Source organism: Balaenoptera acutorostrata, chromosome 3 (assembly GCF_949987535.1).
Source record: "Balaenoptera acutorostrata chromosome 3, mBalAcu1.1, whole genome shotgun sequence".
NCBI lineage: Eukaryota > Metazoa > Chordata > Mammalia > Artiodactyla > Balaenopteridae > Balaenoptera > Balaenoptera acutorostrata.
Genome location: NC_080066.1, coordinates 37,382,224 through 37,399,675, shown reverse-complemented (window position 1 = coordinate 37,399,675; position 17,452 = coordinate 37,382,224). Strand labels below are relative to the sequence as shown.

Here is a 17,452-nt window from a genome sequence, read left to right as displayed (position 1 = left end):
ACAGGAACAACATAAAGTGGTTTATGGCACTTATTGATTTTAACTTGGCTAATGTCCCAAACTAGTTAGGAGATAAGGCAGTACTCAGCAAGCAGGCAGATTCTTAACCACTGTGTGACCAGGGAAGTCCTGTGAGTCATTCTTTTTGATGCTCAATTATCCCATCTTTGATCAGTGGGAGCCCCTTCAAGCTGGCTCCTGTGTCCTTTTGATATGAACTCATTAAACCTTGAGAAGCTTTCTTACTTAGAGCCCCAACAAGATGTCCTGGGCACATTTCTTGTGCTAAACCTAGAGTCAGTTGTTTTTCCAAGAAGCCAGGGTTTTTTGTGTGTGTATGTGTGTGAGAAATGATATTTAGAGACCACATTCTGGGCACCAGAGATGCTTATTCTGCTGGATATATCTGTTCCCAGGCCTTTTCAGTGGTCAGAGCTAAAAAATATATTTTAAAAAAGAGGAAAGGAAGATCATGAGTTTATGCTGGTATTAAAATGTAAGATTATCCTTTTTATGTAACTGATTTTATACTGAAAATCTTGGTTCCTAAGCTTTTCTTACTACACACACACACGCACACACACACATACACACCAATTTTAAAATATCAAAATCAATATTATTTTTAATGTTAGGATAACTGCATAAAGTTGAGGGTGTATTTGCAGTTCTTTTTGTCCTTAGAATATATCATATTAAGAATGTATAAGTCAAAATACTATGTTTTAAAAGTCACTGGGTATAATTTTTTTCTCTACATGGTTATGTCACCTACTTGATACATAGTTAGGTAGTTTCTGTTTTTCAGTTTTAGGGAATGCTTTTGTTTATTTAGTTTAATTTTGTATATGTATTTGAAATTATGTAAAACATTTATGTGATTCCAAAATTACATAACAAGGTATATTCAGAAAAGTCTTGCTTCCATTCCTGTCCGTTTCACCCTGTTCTCTCCTTCCCCATAGGTAACCATTTTTATTGACTTTTGGTTTATCGCTCCATTGCTCCTTTTTTGCAAATATGAACAAATGTGTGTGTGTATGTGTATGTGTGAGAGTGATTATTTCCTCCTTTTTTACACAAAAAATAGCATACTTGTTTACTGTTCTGTACCTAGAGCAATAGTGAAACAACAACAACAACAAAAACTTTTATTATGGAATGTCCCAAACATATATAAAAGTGGAAAGAATGGTATAATGAACCTTCTTTTAACAGTTACCAACTCAGTGGCCCATCTTGTTTCATCTATGTTCTTGCTCACCTCTCCCCCAGTAGATTGTTTTTAAACAAATCCCAGCATTATAGTGTCTATTTCAGTATATGTATATCTAAAAGATAAAGCTTTATCCTCAAAAAATACCAAAACATAGACATAATATCATCACATCTCAAAATTAATAATAATTCCTTACTATCAAATCTTAATATCAAGTGGCAGATGTCTCAGTATTGCCATCATTAAGTTAGGGTTAAAATATCTGATTGTCTCGTTTCTTTTTACACTTGGCTTGCTTGAATCAGGATCCAAATAAGGGCTATACAGTGCAGTTGTATACACTGAAAATGTCTTTCAAGTCTCTTTTAATCTGTAAATTCCTCTCCCCTTAATCTTTTTTTTTCCATTGAAATTTTTTTTGTTGAAAACGCTGGATTGTTTGTCCTGTAGAGGCCCTACATTCTGGATATTGCTGCTTAAAGCAGAGATCTTTTCCTGGCCTCCCTAACAACTTATCCCTCTGAGCACTCCTCTGACCCCAGGTCAGTGGCCCCCTCAGTGAGTAGTACAGTTGTCCCTTTTTTACTAAGAAGGGCCTCTTCAGATGCAGGCACCAGCTTAGTCTCTTGCTTTCCCTCTCTGGGCTCTCCCCATTAGAGAGCTTCAATGAGTCTGCCTGTAGGACTTGTTAGCCTCTGGTTCTCTCCTGGGGCTGACAACAAAGGAGCTGCTACCTATCCTGTGCTTTCCTGTGGGTGTATGTGGTCAGTTGTGGCTCAGGGCACCCCCCAGAGTGGGCTGAGGATATGGAAGCTCAGTTAGTCTGCACTGGGGCTTCTGAGCATTAACCAGGGTAGGCTCAGGTCTACTTTGGAAGTCCCTGAGCCAGCTGACTAAAGCTGTTGAGTAGGAACCTGCTGAGCTAGGGTAGAGGCCCTGGTGAGTCTGGCAGTGTAATGAGGTCTTAGAATTCAAGAAGTGCCTTGGGCCTCTGAAAAGGAAAACGTGGTCCTCTGCTAAGCCAGAGGAGAGAAGTACTCACAGTCCTACATGTAGGACTAATCTTTGGGAAGATATGATCAGGTCTGTTTTTGATTAATAAGGTGAGAGGCAAAGCTCGCTTGGGTGTCAGTGTCAACACTTGGTGAGGCCTGGGGATTTCACTAGTGTCCCAGGAGAGCTGGAAGAGAGAATGGTTGGGGGAGGAGGTCATTCTGACCCATGTCCTAGGAAAGCCAGACAGCTCTGACTGGAGAGCTACAGGCCTGTGGCTCCTGCGTGAACTGCTTTCTTGCTGTTCTTTCCTAGACTTGCCAGGTGTGCCAGATGCTGCTGCCCAACCAGTGCAGTTTCTGTGCCCACCAGCGGATCCACGCCCACAAGTCCCCCTACTGTTGTCCGGAGTGTGGAGCCCTCTGTCGCTCTGCCTACTTCCAGACCCATGTAAAGGAGAATTGCCTGCACTATGCCCGCAAGGTGGGCTACAGGTGGGTGCTACCTGACTCACTGTCCTGGGCTTGCCCAGTGGCTGGTTCTTTTTCTGGACCAGAACTCATTTAAGACTTGAGTTTTTGGAGTTCCCTGGTGGTCTAGTGGTTAGGATTTGGTGCTTTCACTGCTGTGGCCTGGGTTCAATCCCTGGTTGGGAAACTGAGATCCTGCAAGCCACTAGGCACGGCCAAAAAAAAATGAGTTTTGGTCTTAAGGGGCCTGGGCTCCAGCCTAATAAGAGAAGAATGTTGATTGGTATGTGGACAGACATTTTTATCTTGTAGGGAACCAGAAGAGCAAGGGGAAGAAGAATAAGGAGTTAAAAAGTTAAACATTTAAAAAAAAAAAAAGCTTTGGGACTTCCCTGGCTGTTCAGTGGTTAAGACTCTGTGCTTCCACTGTAGGGGACGCGGGTTCGATCCCTGGTTGGAGAACTAAGATCCCACATGCCGTGCGTGGCACAGCCAAAAGATAAAAAATAAATAAATTAAAAAAAAAAAAAGAAAAAAAGCTTTAAATGGGAAGATTTGGGGGAGATTAGAATATATATAACATTCACTTTGTCAGTTTGTTTTTTAAAAGTATATAGATTTGTTCACAAAGTTATCATGTTTGGCATACTAATTTTAAAGTACTATTTCAGTAATAAATTTACAACTGTCAGTACTTTCAAATGTTCTCAATTTTTCTTAACAAATGGCAAGATGCCAAACTCAAAGGACTCTAGTATCTTTGTGTTGATTAGTTTTTGTCAGTTTGTGAGAAGCAAAACCTGAGAACGGAAAAAATCATCAGCTTCATGGTAAAACCGAGAAAACTCTATTTTAATTAAACTGAATCTTCTCCATTGTGTCGAAGAAATATAAGCAAGAAGTCATTTTCAGGAAAAAGATCAAAATGAGGGAGAACACTCCCTCCAAAACTCATTGATCCATCGTTTTACATTGACGCAATCAGGTCTCCTTTACTGGTTTACTGGTTGCTTGGGAGTTTCTACATCTTCTCATGCTTTACTTGATCATTTTTACTTCAGAAATATAATTTTGCCCAAATTTATTAAGGTTTTCTTCTCTTTGGTATTAAATTTTTTTATTGATTTAGTTCATTTAATAAACATTTTTTGAGTACTTACTGTTGTCTTTAACATTGTGCCAGACACTCAAGATACAAAGATGATTAAGACCCAGCTCCTGCCCTCAAGGGGTTCAGTCTGATAGGTTACAGACATGCACACAAGTAATTACGATTCAAAGTGGTAAGTCCCATAGTTGAAGAATGGTCAGGAAAGCTTCATAGAGGAGATGTTAGGAGGTTTTAGGTAGAAGAAAGGGGGAGAGCATATCTGGCAAGAGCATAGGCAAGGGATACCAGCACACATAAAAGGGCTTACAGGAATGATGAGCATTTCAATAGATGTAGGTCAGGATGAACCAGAGGAAGGGTGAGAAATGAGACTAGGGAGTTGGTAGAGGCCAGGCCATGCAAGACCTTGTATTCCTTGGCAGATGTTTGGACTTTATCCAGTGGACAGTGAGGAGCTACAGAAAGATTTGCAGCAGGGGAGTGATCCAGCTGGATCTGTGTTTTAGAAAGATCATTCTGGAAAGGTGACATGTATATTAGAGGGGAGAGATTAGAGACTGGTTGTGTGACAATCCAGATGAGAGACTGAGGGATTCAGCTAAGGCATGGCTGTGGGGATGGAGAGAAGGTAAATTTGAGAGAGATTAGGAAGTAGAAACATTAGAGCTTGATGATAGTTTGTATACTGGGGTGAGGGATGGGGAGTGGTTAGTGATCACTTCCAGGTTTCTCTCTTGGTATAAGCATTTCCAAATGTAGACTGATTTCTTTTACATGTTATGGAGAATGGAGAAGCTAAAGTGTGTGGGAAGAAAATAATCCAGAGATGGGGTTATAAAAAGCCCTTGCCACTGTGTTGCAGAAGAGCATTGCTGGGCAGCACCCCAGGCTACATTTTAAAACCAAACACCTGAACCTGTGTTTTTTGCAGTATTCATAAAGTTTGAAAATATCTTTCTAACTTTGACTTAAGTGTATGCTGCTTGTTTCAAGATCAAATCGAATCCAATAGCAATGCAATCAACACTTTAATTTTTGTATTTGAATCTTGAATCCAAGAAATTTTCAATAACACAGATGGATTAATAGCATTTTTTTGTCTTGTAATTAAATATTTTACTTTCTTCTGTAAGAGTAGAAAGAAACCTAATGTCTCAAAAGGAATTTAGTTTATCAAGCCTTTGTAAGAAATGTCAGACAAAAAAGTATTATGATTCAGCTAGAGGGATTACTGAAGATATTGACATTAAAATTTTCAATGATCTGTGGTTGAACTCAGAAGATATACACACTAATACAGTATTCATTATACTTAAGATCTTCAACTATTAATGTGTTTTTTTGGTAACAGCTTTAGTCAGATGTAATTCACGTACCATCCTATTCACCCATTTAAAGTGTCCTATTTGGTGGTTTTTACTATATCCACAGAGTTGTACAATCAGTCACCACAATCAATTTTAGAATATTTTCATCACCCAAAAAGAAACCCTTTATTTGCAATCCTCCCATCCCCCCAACCCTAAGCAACTACTTTCTGTCTCATAGATGTGTCTCCTTTGGACGTTTCATATAAATGGAATCATATAATATGTGGTCTTAGCATAATGTTTTCAAGATTCATCTATGTTGTAACATATATTAGTATTTCATTCCTTTTTTTGTTTCTACCTGTTGGCTATTGTGAACAATGCTGCTAATGAACATTCATGTACAAGTTATTATGTAACACATGTTTTCAGTTCTTTTGGATATATACCTAGCAGTAAAATAAGGAACTACCAGATTGCTTTCCAAAGTGGCTATACCACATTTATATTCCTAACAGCAATGTATGAGAGTTTTGATTTCTTCACATATTTGTTATTGTCTGACATTTGCATATAGCCATTGTTGTGGGTATAAAGTTGTATCTCATTATGATTTTGATTTGTATTTCTCTGATGGATAATGATGTTGAGCATATCTTCATAAATTTATTGGCCATTTGTATATTTTCTTTGGAGAAATATCTATTCAGATACTTTGCCCATTTAAAAATTGTGTTATTTGTCTTTTTGTTGTTGAGTTGTAAGAGTTCTTTATATATTCTGGTTACAAGTCCCTTGTCAGATGTATGATTCGCTAATATTTTCTCCCATTCTCTGGGTATTACTGTTTTTTAGGAAATTCTCAGAAGGTACCTATGTTCCATTTCATTGAGCTCTACTACAGAGTTTTACAATATTATATTTTTAGAATTCTATAAATTATTCTGCTCTTTGTTGAAAATTTGGAGAGTGACCAGTGTCGTAAGGGAGCAAGTTTAGACTGTTTACTAATGTGTTATTTTCTTATTATTTGTGATTATTGGCAAAGCTAAATATTTTACTGTTCTTTATCTTTTCTAAAACTTTATATGTTTGACAGCATATGGTTCTATAATTGTCTGTTTTCTCTTTTTCTCTTAAACAGTTGGTAAAGAGCTGTGTCATAGGGTTGGATTTCTCTTCTGCAGAGTTTTTCATCAGTTTGTAAACCCTGCTTGATTCAGTCCTTCACTGAGGCTACTTGGCACATGTTCTTTTACCCCTTTATATTCTTACTTTCCGTGAGGTTTCTTCCAAGAATGTCTGCTGGGTAAATAGAATGGATTTTCAGTTGCATTTACATTGCTCCTGTAGGAGTTTGGTCAAACTGCACGAATAAAACCACTTAAGAGATTTTTTACACATCAGGTGTATTTGCCACTTTGGATGAATTTGGAAATATGTGGATTTTTTTTCTCCTCATAATTACTTGTGGTATGGATGTACTTCTGTGTGCTAGGAGTTAGTCACTATTTTGTTTAGCAGGAGAGAAAAGAAAATATAATTTAAGTGTAAGTAGTTTGTATAGTTGCTGTAACACATGTACACATTTAGTAACGAATGCTCATAGGCCTCAGTTGCGAAAAGGCTTTGGGTTCTGTACACTTCTCCTCGTTGCTGATTAAGTTTGCAAAAGGTGATTCTGTCCCCCACCCCCACTCCCCAACACACACAAAAGGAAGAAAAACAAAAAGGACTGGTCAGGATTCTGTGATGAGTTATGTGGATTGCAAAAAATGGGCTAATGTATTGAAATGCAGGCTAATATTTGGGAGTCAAAGAATTCTTAAGTGAAGGGATGTCCTTTCAGTAAAGCAACAGCCTCTCTTCTAGCCTCTATCTAGCCTACTGGGATGTCAAGGTTATAGGAGCAAGCAATGTTGCAACAAACGGAAAATAATAGTTATCTCCAGAGGAATAGCTGGGAGCAGGGAAGGTGTTTTCTCATGTAGGGGAGACCTGTGTGTGTTTATAGGCAGGAAGAAAGACTGAACACATGAGAGGGTCTAGGAACCTGAATAGATGCAGGTTAGCCTGGAGGAAGGTCACATCATTTTCTGATACTGAAGGAAGGAAACACAGTGTTTATAGAGAGATATTTTGAAGTTGAAAGAAGAGTCCAGCAGACCTCAATTTCAGAAAAACGGTTTAAGACAGTTGATACTTTACAAAAATGATATATGCACTAAACAAAACTCAGAAAATACGAATTGGTAGGGAAAAAAAGAAAAATGTTATCCATAGTCCCACCAAGGAGACAGTAGAACACTTACAAGCTGCACGGTCCAAAATGGTATCAGGGGGACTTCCCTGGTGGCGCAGTGGTTAAGAATCCGCCCGCCAATGCAGGGGACACGGGTTTGATCCTTGGTCTGGGAAGATCCCACATGCCTCAGAGCAACTAAGCCCGTGCGCCACAACTACTGAGCCCGCGCACCTAGAGCCCATGCTCCGCAACAGGAGAAGCCACTGCAATGAGAAGCCCACGCACCGCAATGAAGAGTAGCTCCCGCTCGCTGCAACTAGAGAAAGCCTGCGCGCAGCAACGAAGACCCAACACAGCCAAAAATAAATAAACAAAAAAATCAATAAATTTATAAAAAAACAAAAGAAAACCCAAAATAGTATCAGGCACATGTGACTACTGAGCACTTGAAGTGTAGCCAGTGCAACTGGCCATTTTATTTTATTAACTTAAATTTAAATAGTCACATGGACAGTGCAATATAGAACATGTCCATCATCACAGCAAGTTCCATCAGACAGTGCTGCTCTAGAGCATTTCTTCTTGGGCTTCGAGGGCTGTTTATTTTAATGTGGTTGTTATGGTGAGTGTAGCATTCCGTAATTGTACATTTTATTCAGTGAACATCCCTGCCTGTTTGGCTCCAGCTTGCGGGAAGGCACAGGCTTTCTGCAGTCTCCTTCTAAAATTCCTCTTGGACTCCTGCAGTTGTTATCACACTTAAATGGATACTGTTGATGTCATTTTTGAACCATTCTCCACCCTCTCCACTCCCACCAGATTCTCTTGGCTGGGTTCAAGTTTTTGGTTTGCAGAAGAATATTCTCTGGCCAGTGAGGGGAGGGGAGACTCTCTTCCCCCTTCTCTACCAGGTTGGGTGTTGGGCTTGGGGGACCCTGGGTGACTGCATTGTGCCAGGCGGCGGCAAGCAGGCTCTCGAGGTGTACACGTGGAGGATAGAAGACTGAGTGCACGAGGGAGGGGAAGAGGGAGGGTCCCTGAGATGGCTCTGTTCCTGTCTTCCATTCCTCCTTTTCCAACACTACTTCTCCGTCTGACATGCCTACTCCCCCCGCACCCCCCACATCTGTTATCCAGGTGCATCCACTGTGGGGTGGTCCACTTGACCTTGGCCTTGCTGAAAAGCCACATCCAGGAGCGACACTGCCAGGTTTTCCACAAATGTGCATTCTGCCCCATGGCCTTCAAGACTGCCAGTAGCACCGCGGACCACAGCGCCACCCAGCATCCCACCCAGCCCCACAGACCCTCCCAGTGAGTGCAGCTCCAGGGCCAGCAGGCCTGTGGGAGCAGAGCTGATAGCTTGGGTGCTCTGTGGGGAGGTGTTGGGATGGACTGGGAAGCCTGGGCTAGTGGCAGAGATGCCTGGAGTCCTCTAAAGACATCCTGAGTCTGCGGAGTATCAGCGTTGGCTCAGAGTATTGCTTTCCCAAACCTGACTCTGGTTCAGAGAGATCAGAGATGGGGTGGAGGGGCCTTGTGGTTCTGCCAGCGCAGCCTTGGTTACCTTACACGCTGGGGCTTGTCTCGTCAGGCTCATTTATAAGTGCTCCTGTGAAATGGTCTTCAACAAGAAGAGGCACATTCAGCAGCATTTTTACCAGAATGCCAGTAAGGCGCAGGTGGGCGTCTTCAAGTGCCCTGAGTGCCCGCTCTTGTTCCTGCAGAAGCCAGAGTTGATGCAACATGTCAAGGTGGGACGCCTTGGGGAAGGAGGCTGGGGAGAAGGGCACATGCCTCAGGCCGGGGGTCTGACTCTGTGCATCTTTCCCCTTGCCCAGTCAGTAATCGCTCTCCCCATCCCCAGAGCACCCACGGTGTTCCCCGAAACGTGGACGAGCTGTCAAGCCTCCAGTCTTCAGCAGACACATCTTCAAGCCGCCCTGGCTCTCGAGTTCCCACTGAACCCCCAGCCACTAATGTGGCTGCTCGGGGCAGCTCCCTGCCCTCTAGCCGCTGGGGCAGGCCTGAAGCCCATCGCAGGGGTGAGGCCAGGCCCCGGCTGAGGAACACTGGCTGGACCTGTCAAGAGTGCCAGGAGTGGGTTCCTGATCGGGAGAGCTATGTGTCCCACATGAAAAAGAGCCATGGTCGGGTAAGTGAAGCCACACAGGCACAGTGCAGCCCCAGATTCTCTGGACTTCTGTCCTGTGGGGTCATAGCCCCCTTATGTGGACGACTTCCTGGTGCTTTGGGCATGGTGGGTACTACAGATCTTGAGGTCTTGGGGCATCCTCCTTTCTGCCTTCATCATCTGAGAAGAAAGATGCACCCAGAACTGTCTTATGGTTCTGATGCTTTGCATCCTGTCATCTCCCATAGACGTTGAAGCGGTACCCATGTCGGCAGTGTGAACAGTCCTTCCACACCCCCAACAGCCTGCGCAAACACATCCGCAACAACCATGACACAGTAAAGAAAGTCTACACTTGTGGGTGAGTCCCTGGGGGCGGGAGCCAGGAGGCCTGAATTTATCAAGACTGTCCACAGTACCGCTGGGGCTTTTCTCTGCTGTGAGATTAGGGCTCAAAGGCAAGAGATAAGCAGGTTTCTAACGGGAATATGCTGTGGCTAGGTCAGAAATGAGGGCATTCCAGAAATAAGCTTCTAGAGCCTGGTGGCTCTGGAGCCCTCCCCCTTCCCAACTCCCTAACCCCAGGCTGGCCTGCCAGTCAGCAGTGGAGGGCCCTGAGGTTTGAGAGGAGTGGTGGCAATGTGAGCATGTGCCCCGTTCGGCTGTGAGGCTTCAACGCCATCTGTCCGAGCTTTAGGACGGGACAGGCCACTCTTTCAGGCTGACTACTAGCCCAGCACTTGGGTCTCTGGACCCTGATATCAGAGAGCAGAGAGTGCAGTCATAGCTCAGGGCCAGTGCAGAGACTCTGACTTGCTGTTGTCTGCCACCTTGGCTGGCTTACTGGCTAGATTTCTCTGGGGAGTACCCAGCACCACCCAGCCAGCCTGAGGACCACCCTGCCTGCTCCACACTCTCTCCCTGCTGGAGCCAGAAGCAGTTTTGCCTCTGCCTGCCTGCCAGACCTGCCTGGCCCCATTGGGCCCTGGAGCCTGTCATCTTACATGACCTCTTTCGGCTGTACTTTTGCAGGTATTGCACAGAGGACAGCCCCAGCTTTCCTCGGCCCTCCCTCCTGGAGAGCCACATCAGCCTTATGCATGGTATCAGAAACCCTGATTTGAGCCAGACGTCCAAAGTCAGACCTTCGGGTGGACATTCCCCTCAGGTGAGTGTGGGACCCCTGCCCACTGGAGCAGCTTGCCCAGTGAGGCTGGAGCTGGAGGGGCACTAGGAAGGCTACAGGGAGACCATTTGTCCTTGTGGCCATGGAGTAGCCAGCAGTGACAGCGTCCCTCAATGCCCGTCACTCTCTAGTCTTGTGTGACCTGCCTGGGGACTGCACACAAAGAAAGGACAGGAACAAAGACCCACGAGGCAGCCCACTGACCGTTTTTTCTTTTTGTTTCCCTGTCACCGCAACCCCCTTCCTTGGGTGTATGCTGCATTCTGTGGCCGTCGGAGTACTTTCACACATACCCTCCTGCTTCTGCCCCTCTGCAGTCCTAGGAGGCAGGGGTGGGCAGGGCTGACTGTTAGGTGAGGGTGGCCATGCTTGGCTGAGTCACCTCCTCACCCCCACCCCCAGTTACAGAGGAGCCAGACCTAGACTCCTGCTATCCTGGACCTTCGCCCTGTGGCCTCATCCCTATTTCGTGCCCTGGTCCCTTTCTGGCCAGCCTCTGGAGCAGCCTCCTCACAGCGGGCTCTTCCCACTCCACGGCGAGGCGGCTGCTCCTCAGAGGGGCAGGCACATCTGGGAGACTGCCTGGATTTTCAGGAGTTTCTTTAATGGCTATTCAGAGAAGGGCCCTGGTCTGCAAAGGCCCTTTCACACACAGCAGGAAGGGTGTCAATTGACATTTTGGCAACATCTGGCTATGATTAAAATGCATACCCTCCCTTCTCTGCCAAATGCATCCATCCTCTGATCTAGCAATTCGGCTTCCAAGATTTATCTGTCAGATATCTTTGGCCTTGGGCATAAAGAAACATGTCAATATGTGTCTTTAAGTGAAAAAAGCAGGGTGAAGAGAAGTGTGCGTGTAATGCTATCATTTCGTAAAAGGCAGTAGTTTTATTTCTGTGTACGGATAGAATATCTTTTGGAGGAGCCACAGAACCCAGGCAATACGGTGTTCTCTGGAGAGCAGGGCTGGGGAGCTGGGTAGGAGGGACTTAATCTTTTCTACACCCTTCCCATATCTTTGGAATGTTGTGCCACATGTATGTGTTACATTAAACAAACAAACATAAGAAACAAATCAAACCTAAACCAGAATTTAGGGCTGGGGTGAGCCTGGCCTGGGTGGTGATTCTGTGAGTCCTTGGGCTGCGTTTATCATGTTTGGGGGGCTCATGTCTCGGGCTCACATCATTTCCCCTTTCAGGTGAACCATCTGAAAAGACCAGTCAGCGGAGCAGGGGATGCTCCAGACACCAGCAATGGCGCGACTGTCTCTTCCACCAAAAGGCACAAGTCCCTTTTCCAGTGTGCGAAATGTAGCTTTGCCACAGACTCAGGGCTCGAGTTTCAGAGCCACATACCTCAGCACCAGAAGGACAGCTCCACAGCCCAGTGTCTCCTCTGTGGCTTGTGCTACACCTCTGCCAGCTCCCTCAGCCGCCACCTCTTCATCGTCCACAAGGTGAGAGACCAGGAGGAGGAAGAGGCAGAGGCGGCAGAGCCAGAGGAGGGCTCTGGGGAGGAGGTGCCCGTGGAGACCAGGGAGAACGGACTGGAAGAATGTGCCGAGGAGCCTCTGTTGGGTGACGCAGAGGCCAGGAGGTCACTGGGCCTGGCCCCTGATGAGGATGGTGCCCAAGATGCTCAGAGTCAACCACAGGCCTCTCAGGACCGGGACAGGCACACACCGTCCCCGCAGGTGTGACTGGAAGCTTTGCAGTGTGCGGTCGGGGTGGTGCCGTGGTGTCCTCCACCTGCCGTGCGGACAGTGGGATAGAGAAGGCTCCGCCCCGGTGTGAGTGTGGCTGGCTGGGCCCTGGAGCAGTGTCTGCCCTGAGCTTCTGGGGGCTGGGTGTCCCCCGGCCCCAGGAGATGGCGGGGTCGCCCAGGACCCTCACAGCTCTGAATTTGCTTCTGTTATTTATGGCTTTGTGCTGCTTCTTGGTACCCCAACTTTTGTCTGCGTCCTTCCAGCCCCAGGCTGCTTAAGTGGCCCAACCCCGATGCTGTCACCTCAGCTCGAAACCCCTCGGCGGCTGTGCTCTTCTGGGAGGCTCCCCGCTCACTGCCTTCAGCCAGGGGCCTCCTGACAGCAGCTCTCTTTCTTGCCACTGGAGCCTGGGAAGGGGGATGAGGGTGCTGGCGCAGTCCCTCTCAGAGAGCTTGCCCAGCCTGGCTTGCAGAGGGCCCTTGGTCACCGTGCCCTTCCTTTCTGTCTTCTCTGATTCGTTCCCCCAAAAAGAGTCCTGGAGAATTAATTGTCACACTGGCCCATCCTGTCTGTGTGGGGGGGAGAAGCTTCTGCAGCACACCTCTGTCTGGCGCCCGGGAGAGCAGGAAACGCAGCCAAGGCAGGCAGGCACCGAGAGGCAGACCCCCTTCAGAAGGAGCTGTGCGTCCTTGTTCTGCTGCTGTTCTGCCTTTCCTGACAAGCGGGGTTTGGGGCACAGAGACATTGGGATATTTGTACTCTTGCTCCTGTGCCATTAGAGAGGCTGCTGCCCCAGGCAGGCCAGCCCCTCGTCCTCTCGGCTGCACCCGTGTTGCTCAGACTATATTTCAAATAAAAAAATCTTCTTACCATGCAGGTAGGCTCTTGTATTCCTCTTCCAGTGAGCCTGGCCCTACCCTAGTCCACCTCAGACTTCCCTCATTGTCCCATCTCTGAGGGAGAACAGTTGTTTCCTGCTGCCCAAGGACCGTCCTCTCTAGACCTTGGAGCTGTGGTGTGGAAACCAGGAGCTCAGTACTTCTGAAGGGGTGAGGGGAGGGCTTTATGCTGGTCGAGAGTCACCTCCAAGTTCTCCCCTGAGCTAGCAGCCTTGGTTTTTAGGGCCTACTGAAATTTTCCTGGGCACCTCCATCTTTCCTACAAACGGTTTTTCAAACTAAGAGAACCCTTTACTGGTGGGAGGAGGGGGAGGGATAGAAGGGAGGAATTCTGTACTTTTCTTGCACCGTTCAAGAGGCCTTGATATCACCCCTACCACAGGGAACTCGGGTGTGGCAGCACTGGGATTAGACATGGGAGGCTGGGCTGTCTTTTCACTGATGGCAGAGTTAGGACCTGACCGAGCGCAAGGAGCCGGCTGTGTGGAGGTGTCCTCTGACCTCTGCTCCAGTAGCTGCTGCAGCCCTGTGTGGGTGGGATGTGGGACTGGACCCGGCAGGATCTAGTGCAGCAAAGGGAAGTGGGTGCTGACTGCATTCTTAGAGGCGATCCTTCAAGGAAGACATTGAATATCGATGATAAATTATTAAGTCAGGTAAATATGCCTGACCTTTTCACAATTGAAAAAAAAATGTCTTCCTCTATCAAATGCCAGATTTTTAGTGGAAATGCTAACGGCATTGGGAAAGGTTAGTGCTTGTTTCAGTTTCAGAGAAACAGTGCTTTTTAATGATTGCCATACCTGGCAAGGCCACCATGTCCCTGCTTCCCAAGCAGGCAGCGAGGGCAAACCGGGCCTGATTTCGGCTGCATTCAGAGCCAGAGCTGGCCCCAACTCAGCTGTCATCCCTTCCTAATTCCAGTTGCAGGGTGCCCACCCTGCACCCGGGGCCATTCGCAGGAACAGATTATAGAGGAGGCTGATGGAAGCGTTTGAAATGGATGGCGGAACCACTTCCTGCTCAGAGATAGTATAGCTGGAGCGGGGGGAGAGGAGGTGGTGAAATCACAGGTTTGACCTGTCCTGACCTCAGATCTATCTCCTTCCTGGGAATGGCATGGAGTGGAAAGAATGTCGAGCCACTCACCAAGAAACCTGGGTCACAGCCTGGGTTCTGCCCTCAACCAGCTCTTAACAAACCCTCTTAACTTCACCAGCCCCTCCCCTTCAAGATAGACCTAGTATTTCCCATCCAACTCGATTCACAGGCTTTTGTGAGGTGATAAGTATGGAAGCATTTTCTAGTTTATGAAACACTATCAATGTAGTATGGAAGCATTTTCTAGTTTATGAAACACTATCAATGTCAGGGATTATTGACTTGACTATGAAACACTATCAATGTCAGGGTGGAGTGTACCTTGCCGGCTATTCAGACTTGGATGCTGATGGTCAGTTATGATTGGTCTGGGACATCTCTCCACTGTTTAGTAAGAGTGGTGATTAACAGCACTTTAAGTCCTGCTCGTGGGCCCAGCATCTTTCTAAAAACACTTTCCAGTGATTCTCACTTTGTCCTCACAGTGATCTCACAGTTATCCTCCATTTTACAGAGAAGAAAACAGAGGCTCAGAGAGGTTAAATAAGTTGCTGGGTGACCTTGTAAGTCAAGCCCATCTGGTTCTAAAGTCCATGATGTCAACTGCTGTGTTGCCTTAGTGACCCGGCTACTTGGGCTGGCTGCCAGCTTATCAACAGTTTGCAGCCATCCAGACACCTGCTTTCCTACCTCCCCTGCAGTTGGGGTGCCCCACTGAGCACCAGGTTCTCTTTGGAGTCAGTCTGTGCCTTTTCACCCCAAGGAGGGCCCTGTGCATCACATTTGCTTGTGGCTTTCGGAAGCACATGCAGTGTCTCTATGACCTTTCATTCTCATTGGGATTTATCTTGCCATTTGAAGATCATCATTTTGGTGAGGCTATTCCAGAAAAAGTGGCCCAGCCCTCACAGGGAACATGGTTCCCTCAGGGTCCAATATCTTCTGATTTTTTTTTTTAAAAGATGTTTTAAAAGAGTTGTGATATCATTTGTTATCAGAAAATGCTTGCTGTAACAAGCACTTATCTGCTGGAGTGAATGCTCTACTGATCAAGTTAAACAGATAAGATCCCCACCCTTGTAGAAACTACAATTTAATACACTCTAAGGCTTGACGAATGACTAGCATTTATTTTCCAACTCCTTTATCTCTGTAAAATGATATGCCGAATTACTATAAGCTAATTGGTGTAGAAAGAGCTCTTCCCTTAACTTATGTAAACAGTCTGGCTTTTGAAAACAGCTGTGGTTCAGCAAGTTCAACACACTTTGCCTTCCCCAAGACTGCAGAAAAACCCCTCTGCCTGCCCTGGTCATCACTGTGTATTCAGCTCTGGGCACACTTTCTTTTACTTGTTTTTAATTTTTTTTTTCATTTTTTGAAAAAATTAATACACATACATGGTAAGACATCCAAACAATGCAAAAAGAGAATACAATGAAAAGTAAGCTTCCCAATGGAGGTCAGCCTTCAGTTCCACATCCCCCTCTCCAGAATTAATCACTGTTTCTATATCTTATGTATCCTTCCTGAGCAATTCTATGCATTTACAAGTTTTTAAATATGTATATTTATATATCTATTTTTAATACAAATGGTAGCATTCTATACACACAGTGTTCTGAAGCTTGCTTTTTTTTTTCACTTATATAATGGAGATTGTTCTAAATTCATCCAGTGGGTGAGTCTAATACATTAAAAGCTCCTAGCACAGTTCCTTGTATACACTAGTGGTTCAAAGAATGTTTGAATGACTGAATTAATGCATGCATGCGTGACTGAAAGAATCTGATTCAACCGGTAGCTACAAAGTTCTCTCAGGGTGTGATCTGAGACAGAATCTTCTGGATTCTGGAACATTTCTCCCTGTCTTTTCCAGGGGATTCAGGCTGTTGTCCAAAGCCTGACCTTTTCCACCAACAATTGCCACAGCAGTCTTAGAAACTGGGAGCCTTCGGTCCCTCTGGAGGAAAGAGCAGACTAAGACTCAAGTCCCAGTATGAGTTTGTTTTTTTGTTTTAGGTCTCTATTTAAAATGCTTTTTTCTTGGGGAATTCCCTGGTGGTCCAGTGGTTAGGGCTCCACGCTTCCACTACAGGGGTCTTGGGTTTGATCCCTGGTTGGGGAACTAAGATCCTGCAAGCCGCACGGTACGGCTGAAAAAAAGAAAACAACACCTTTTTCTTATTGGAAAATGATATAGCATTATTAGAGAAATAAAAAAATGCATATTTATAATCCCATCTTTGCAGTTGTTTTCATTTTTGCATATCATTTTCCAGTCCTTGTTCTGTTCACAGCTGAGTTTATGGTATAATTATGATAATAACAGTGGTTAACATCAAACATTTCTATATCACAGACATTATTCTCACATTCCTTCTCCTGTTTAGTCTCATAACAATCCTATGAGATAAGTATCAATACTACTATTATTCTTTTGGAGGTTCAGAGTGGTTGACCCTAAGGTCATGGAACTAGTAAGGGGCAGATCTGAGATTACTCAGGTGTGACTAGCACTGCACTGCTTCTGATTTTGTACCCTACTTTTTTCTACTTAACATTATGTCTGGACATTTTCCCTGTTTCTACATAGCCTTGAGAATAAACTCACTGGCAGTGTAATAGAATGAAGAAATCCAGTGACTAGAAATCAAGAGCCCTAGGTTCCAGTCTGGATTCTGTAACTAAGTCATTTGATCTCTCTTGGCCTCAGTTCTTGTATCTGTCAAATTGGGGGCGGGGGGAATTTTAAGTTCCTGGGGATCTAGAATTGAGCCTGGCTAGATTTTATCTTCTTGATCCTGTATATATTTATGTAAAAATAGAGGGGACTTTCCTAAAGGCAAGATTTCTTATTGAATTTCTTCCTTTGTTTAATTGTTTTATTTATTTATTGACTTTTGGCCTAGATATATACAAAAATGGAAGACCCCCCCCCCACTGGCCCCTTCCCCCAAGGCAATATCACTTTTATTTGCATTTATTTATATTTCAATTTGCATCAGATTTCTGCTTTTTCAATTAGAATTCTAGTTCTTTTATGAGTAACTACTTCTTTTGGCTTTTGTCA

The 17,452-nt window shown here is 45.2% G+C and overlaps 1 protein-coding gene across 6 annotated transcripts in view; it reads left to right on the top strand.

The window, feature by feature from the left end:
• Positions 1-13,253, top strand: part of ZNF592 (zinc finger protein 592) — a 56,017-nt gene extending 42,764 nt beyond the window's left edge. For all 6 annotated transcript variants that reach the window (XM_057544378.1, XM_057544379.1, XM_057544377.1 and 3 more), the window contains 7 exons: positions 2,528-2,706; positions 8,486-8,662; positions 8,943-9,102; positions 9,216-9,503; positions 9,731-9,843; positions 10,515-10,650; positions 11,873-13,253. In XM_057544378.1, the coding sequence (XP_057400361.1) occupies positions 2,528-2,706; positions 8,486-8,662; positions 8,943-9,102; positions 9,216-9,503; positions 9,731-9,843; positions 10,515-10,650; positions 11,873-12,373 (1,554 nt within the window). In that variant the 3' untranslated portion in view covers positions 12,374-13,253. The remainder of the gene's footprint in view (positions 1-2,527; positions 2,707-8,485; positions 8,663-8,942; positions 9,103-9,215; positions 9,504-9,730; positions 9,844-10,514; positions 10,651-11,872) is intronic.
• The last annotated feature ends 4,199 nt before the right edge of the window (positions 13,254-17,452 follow it).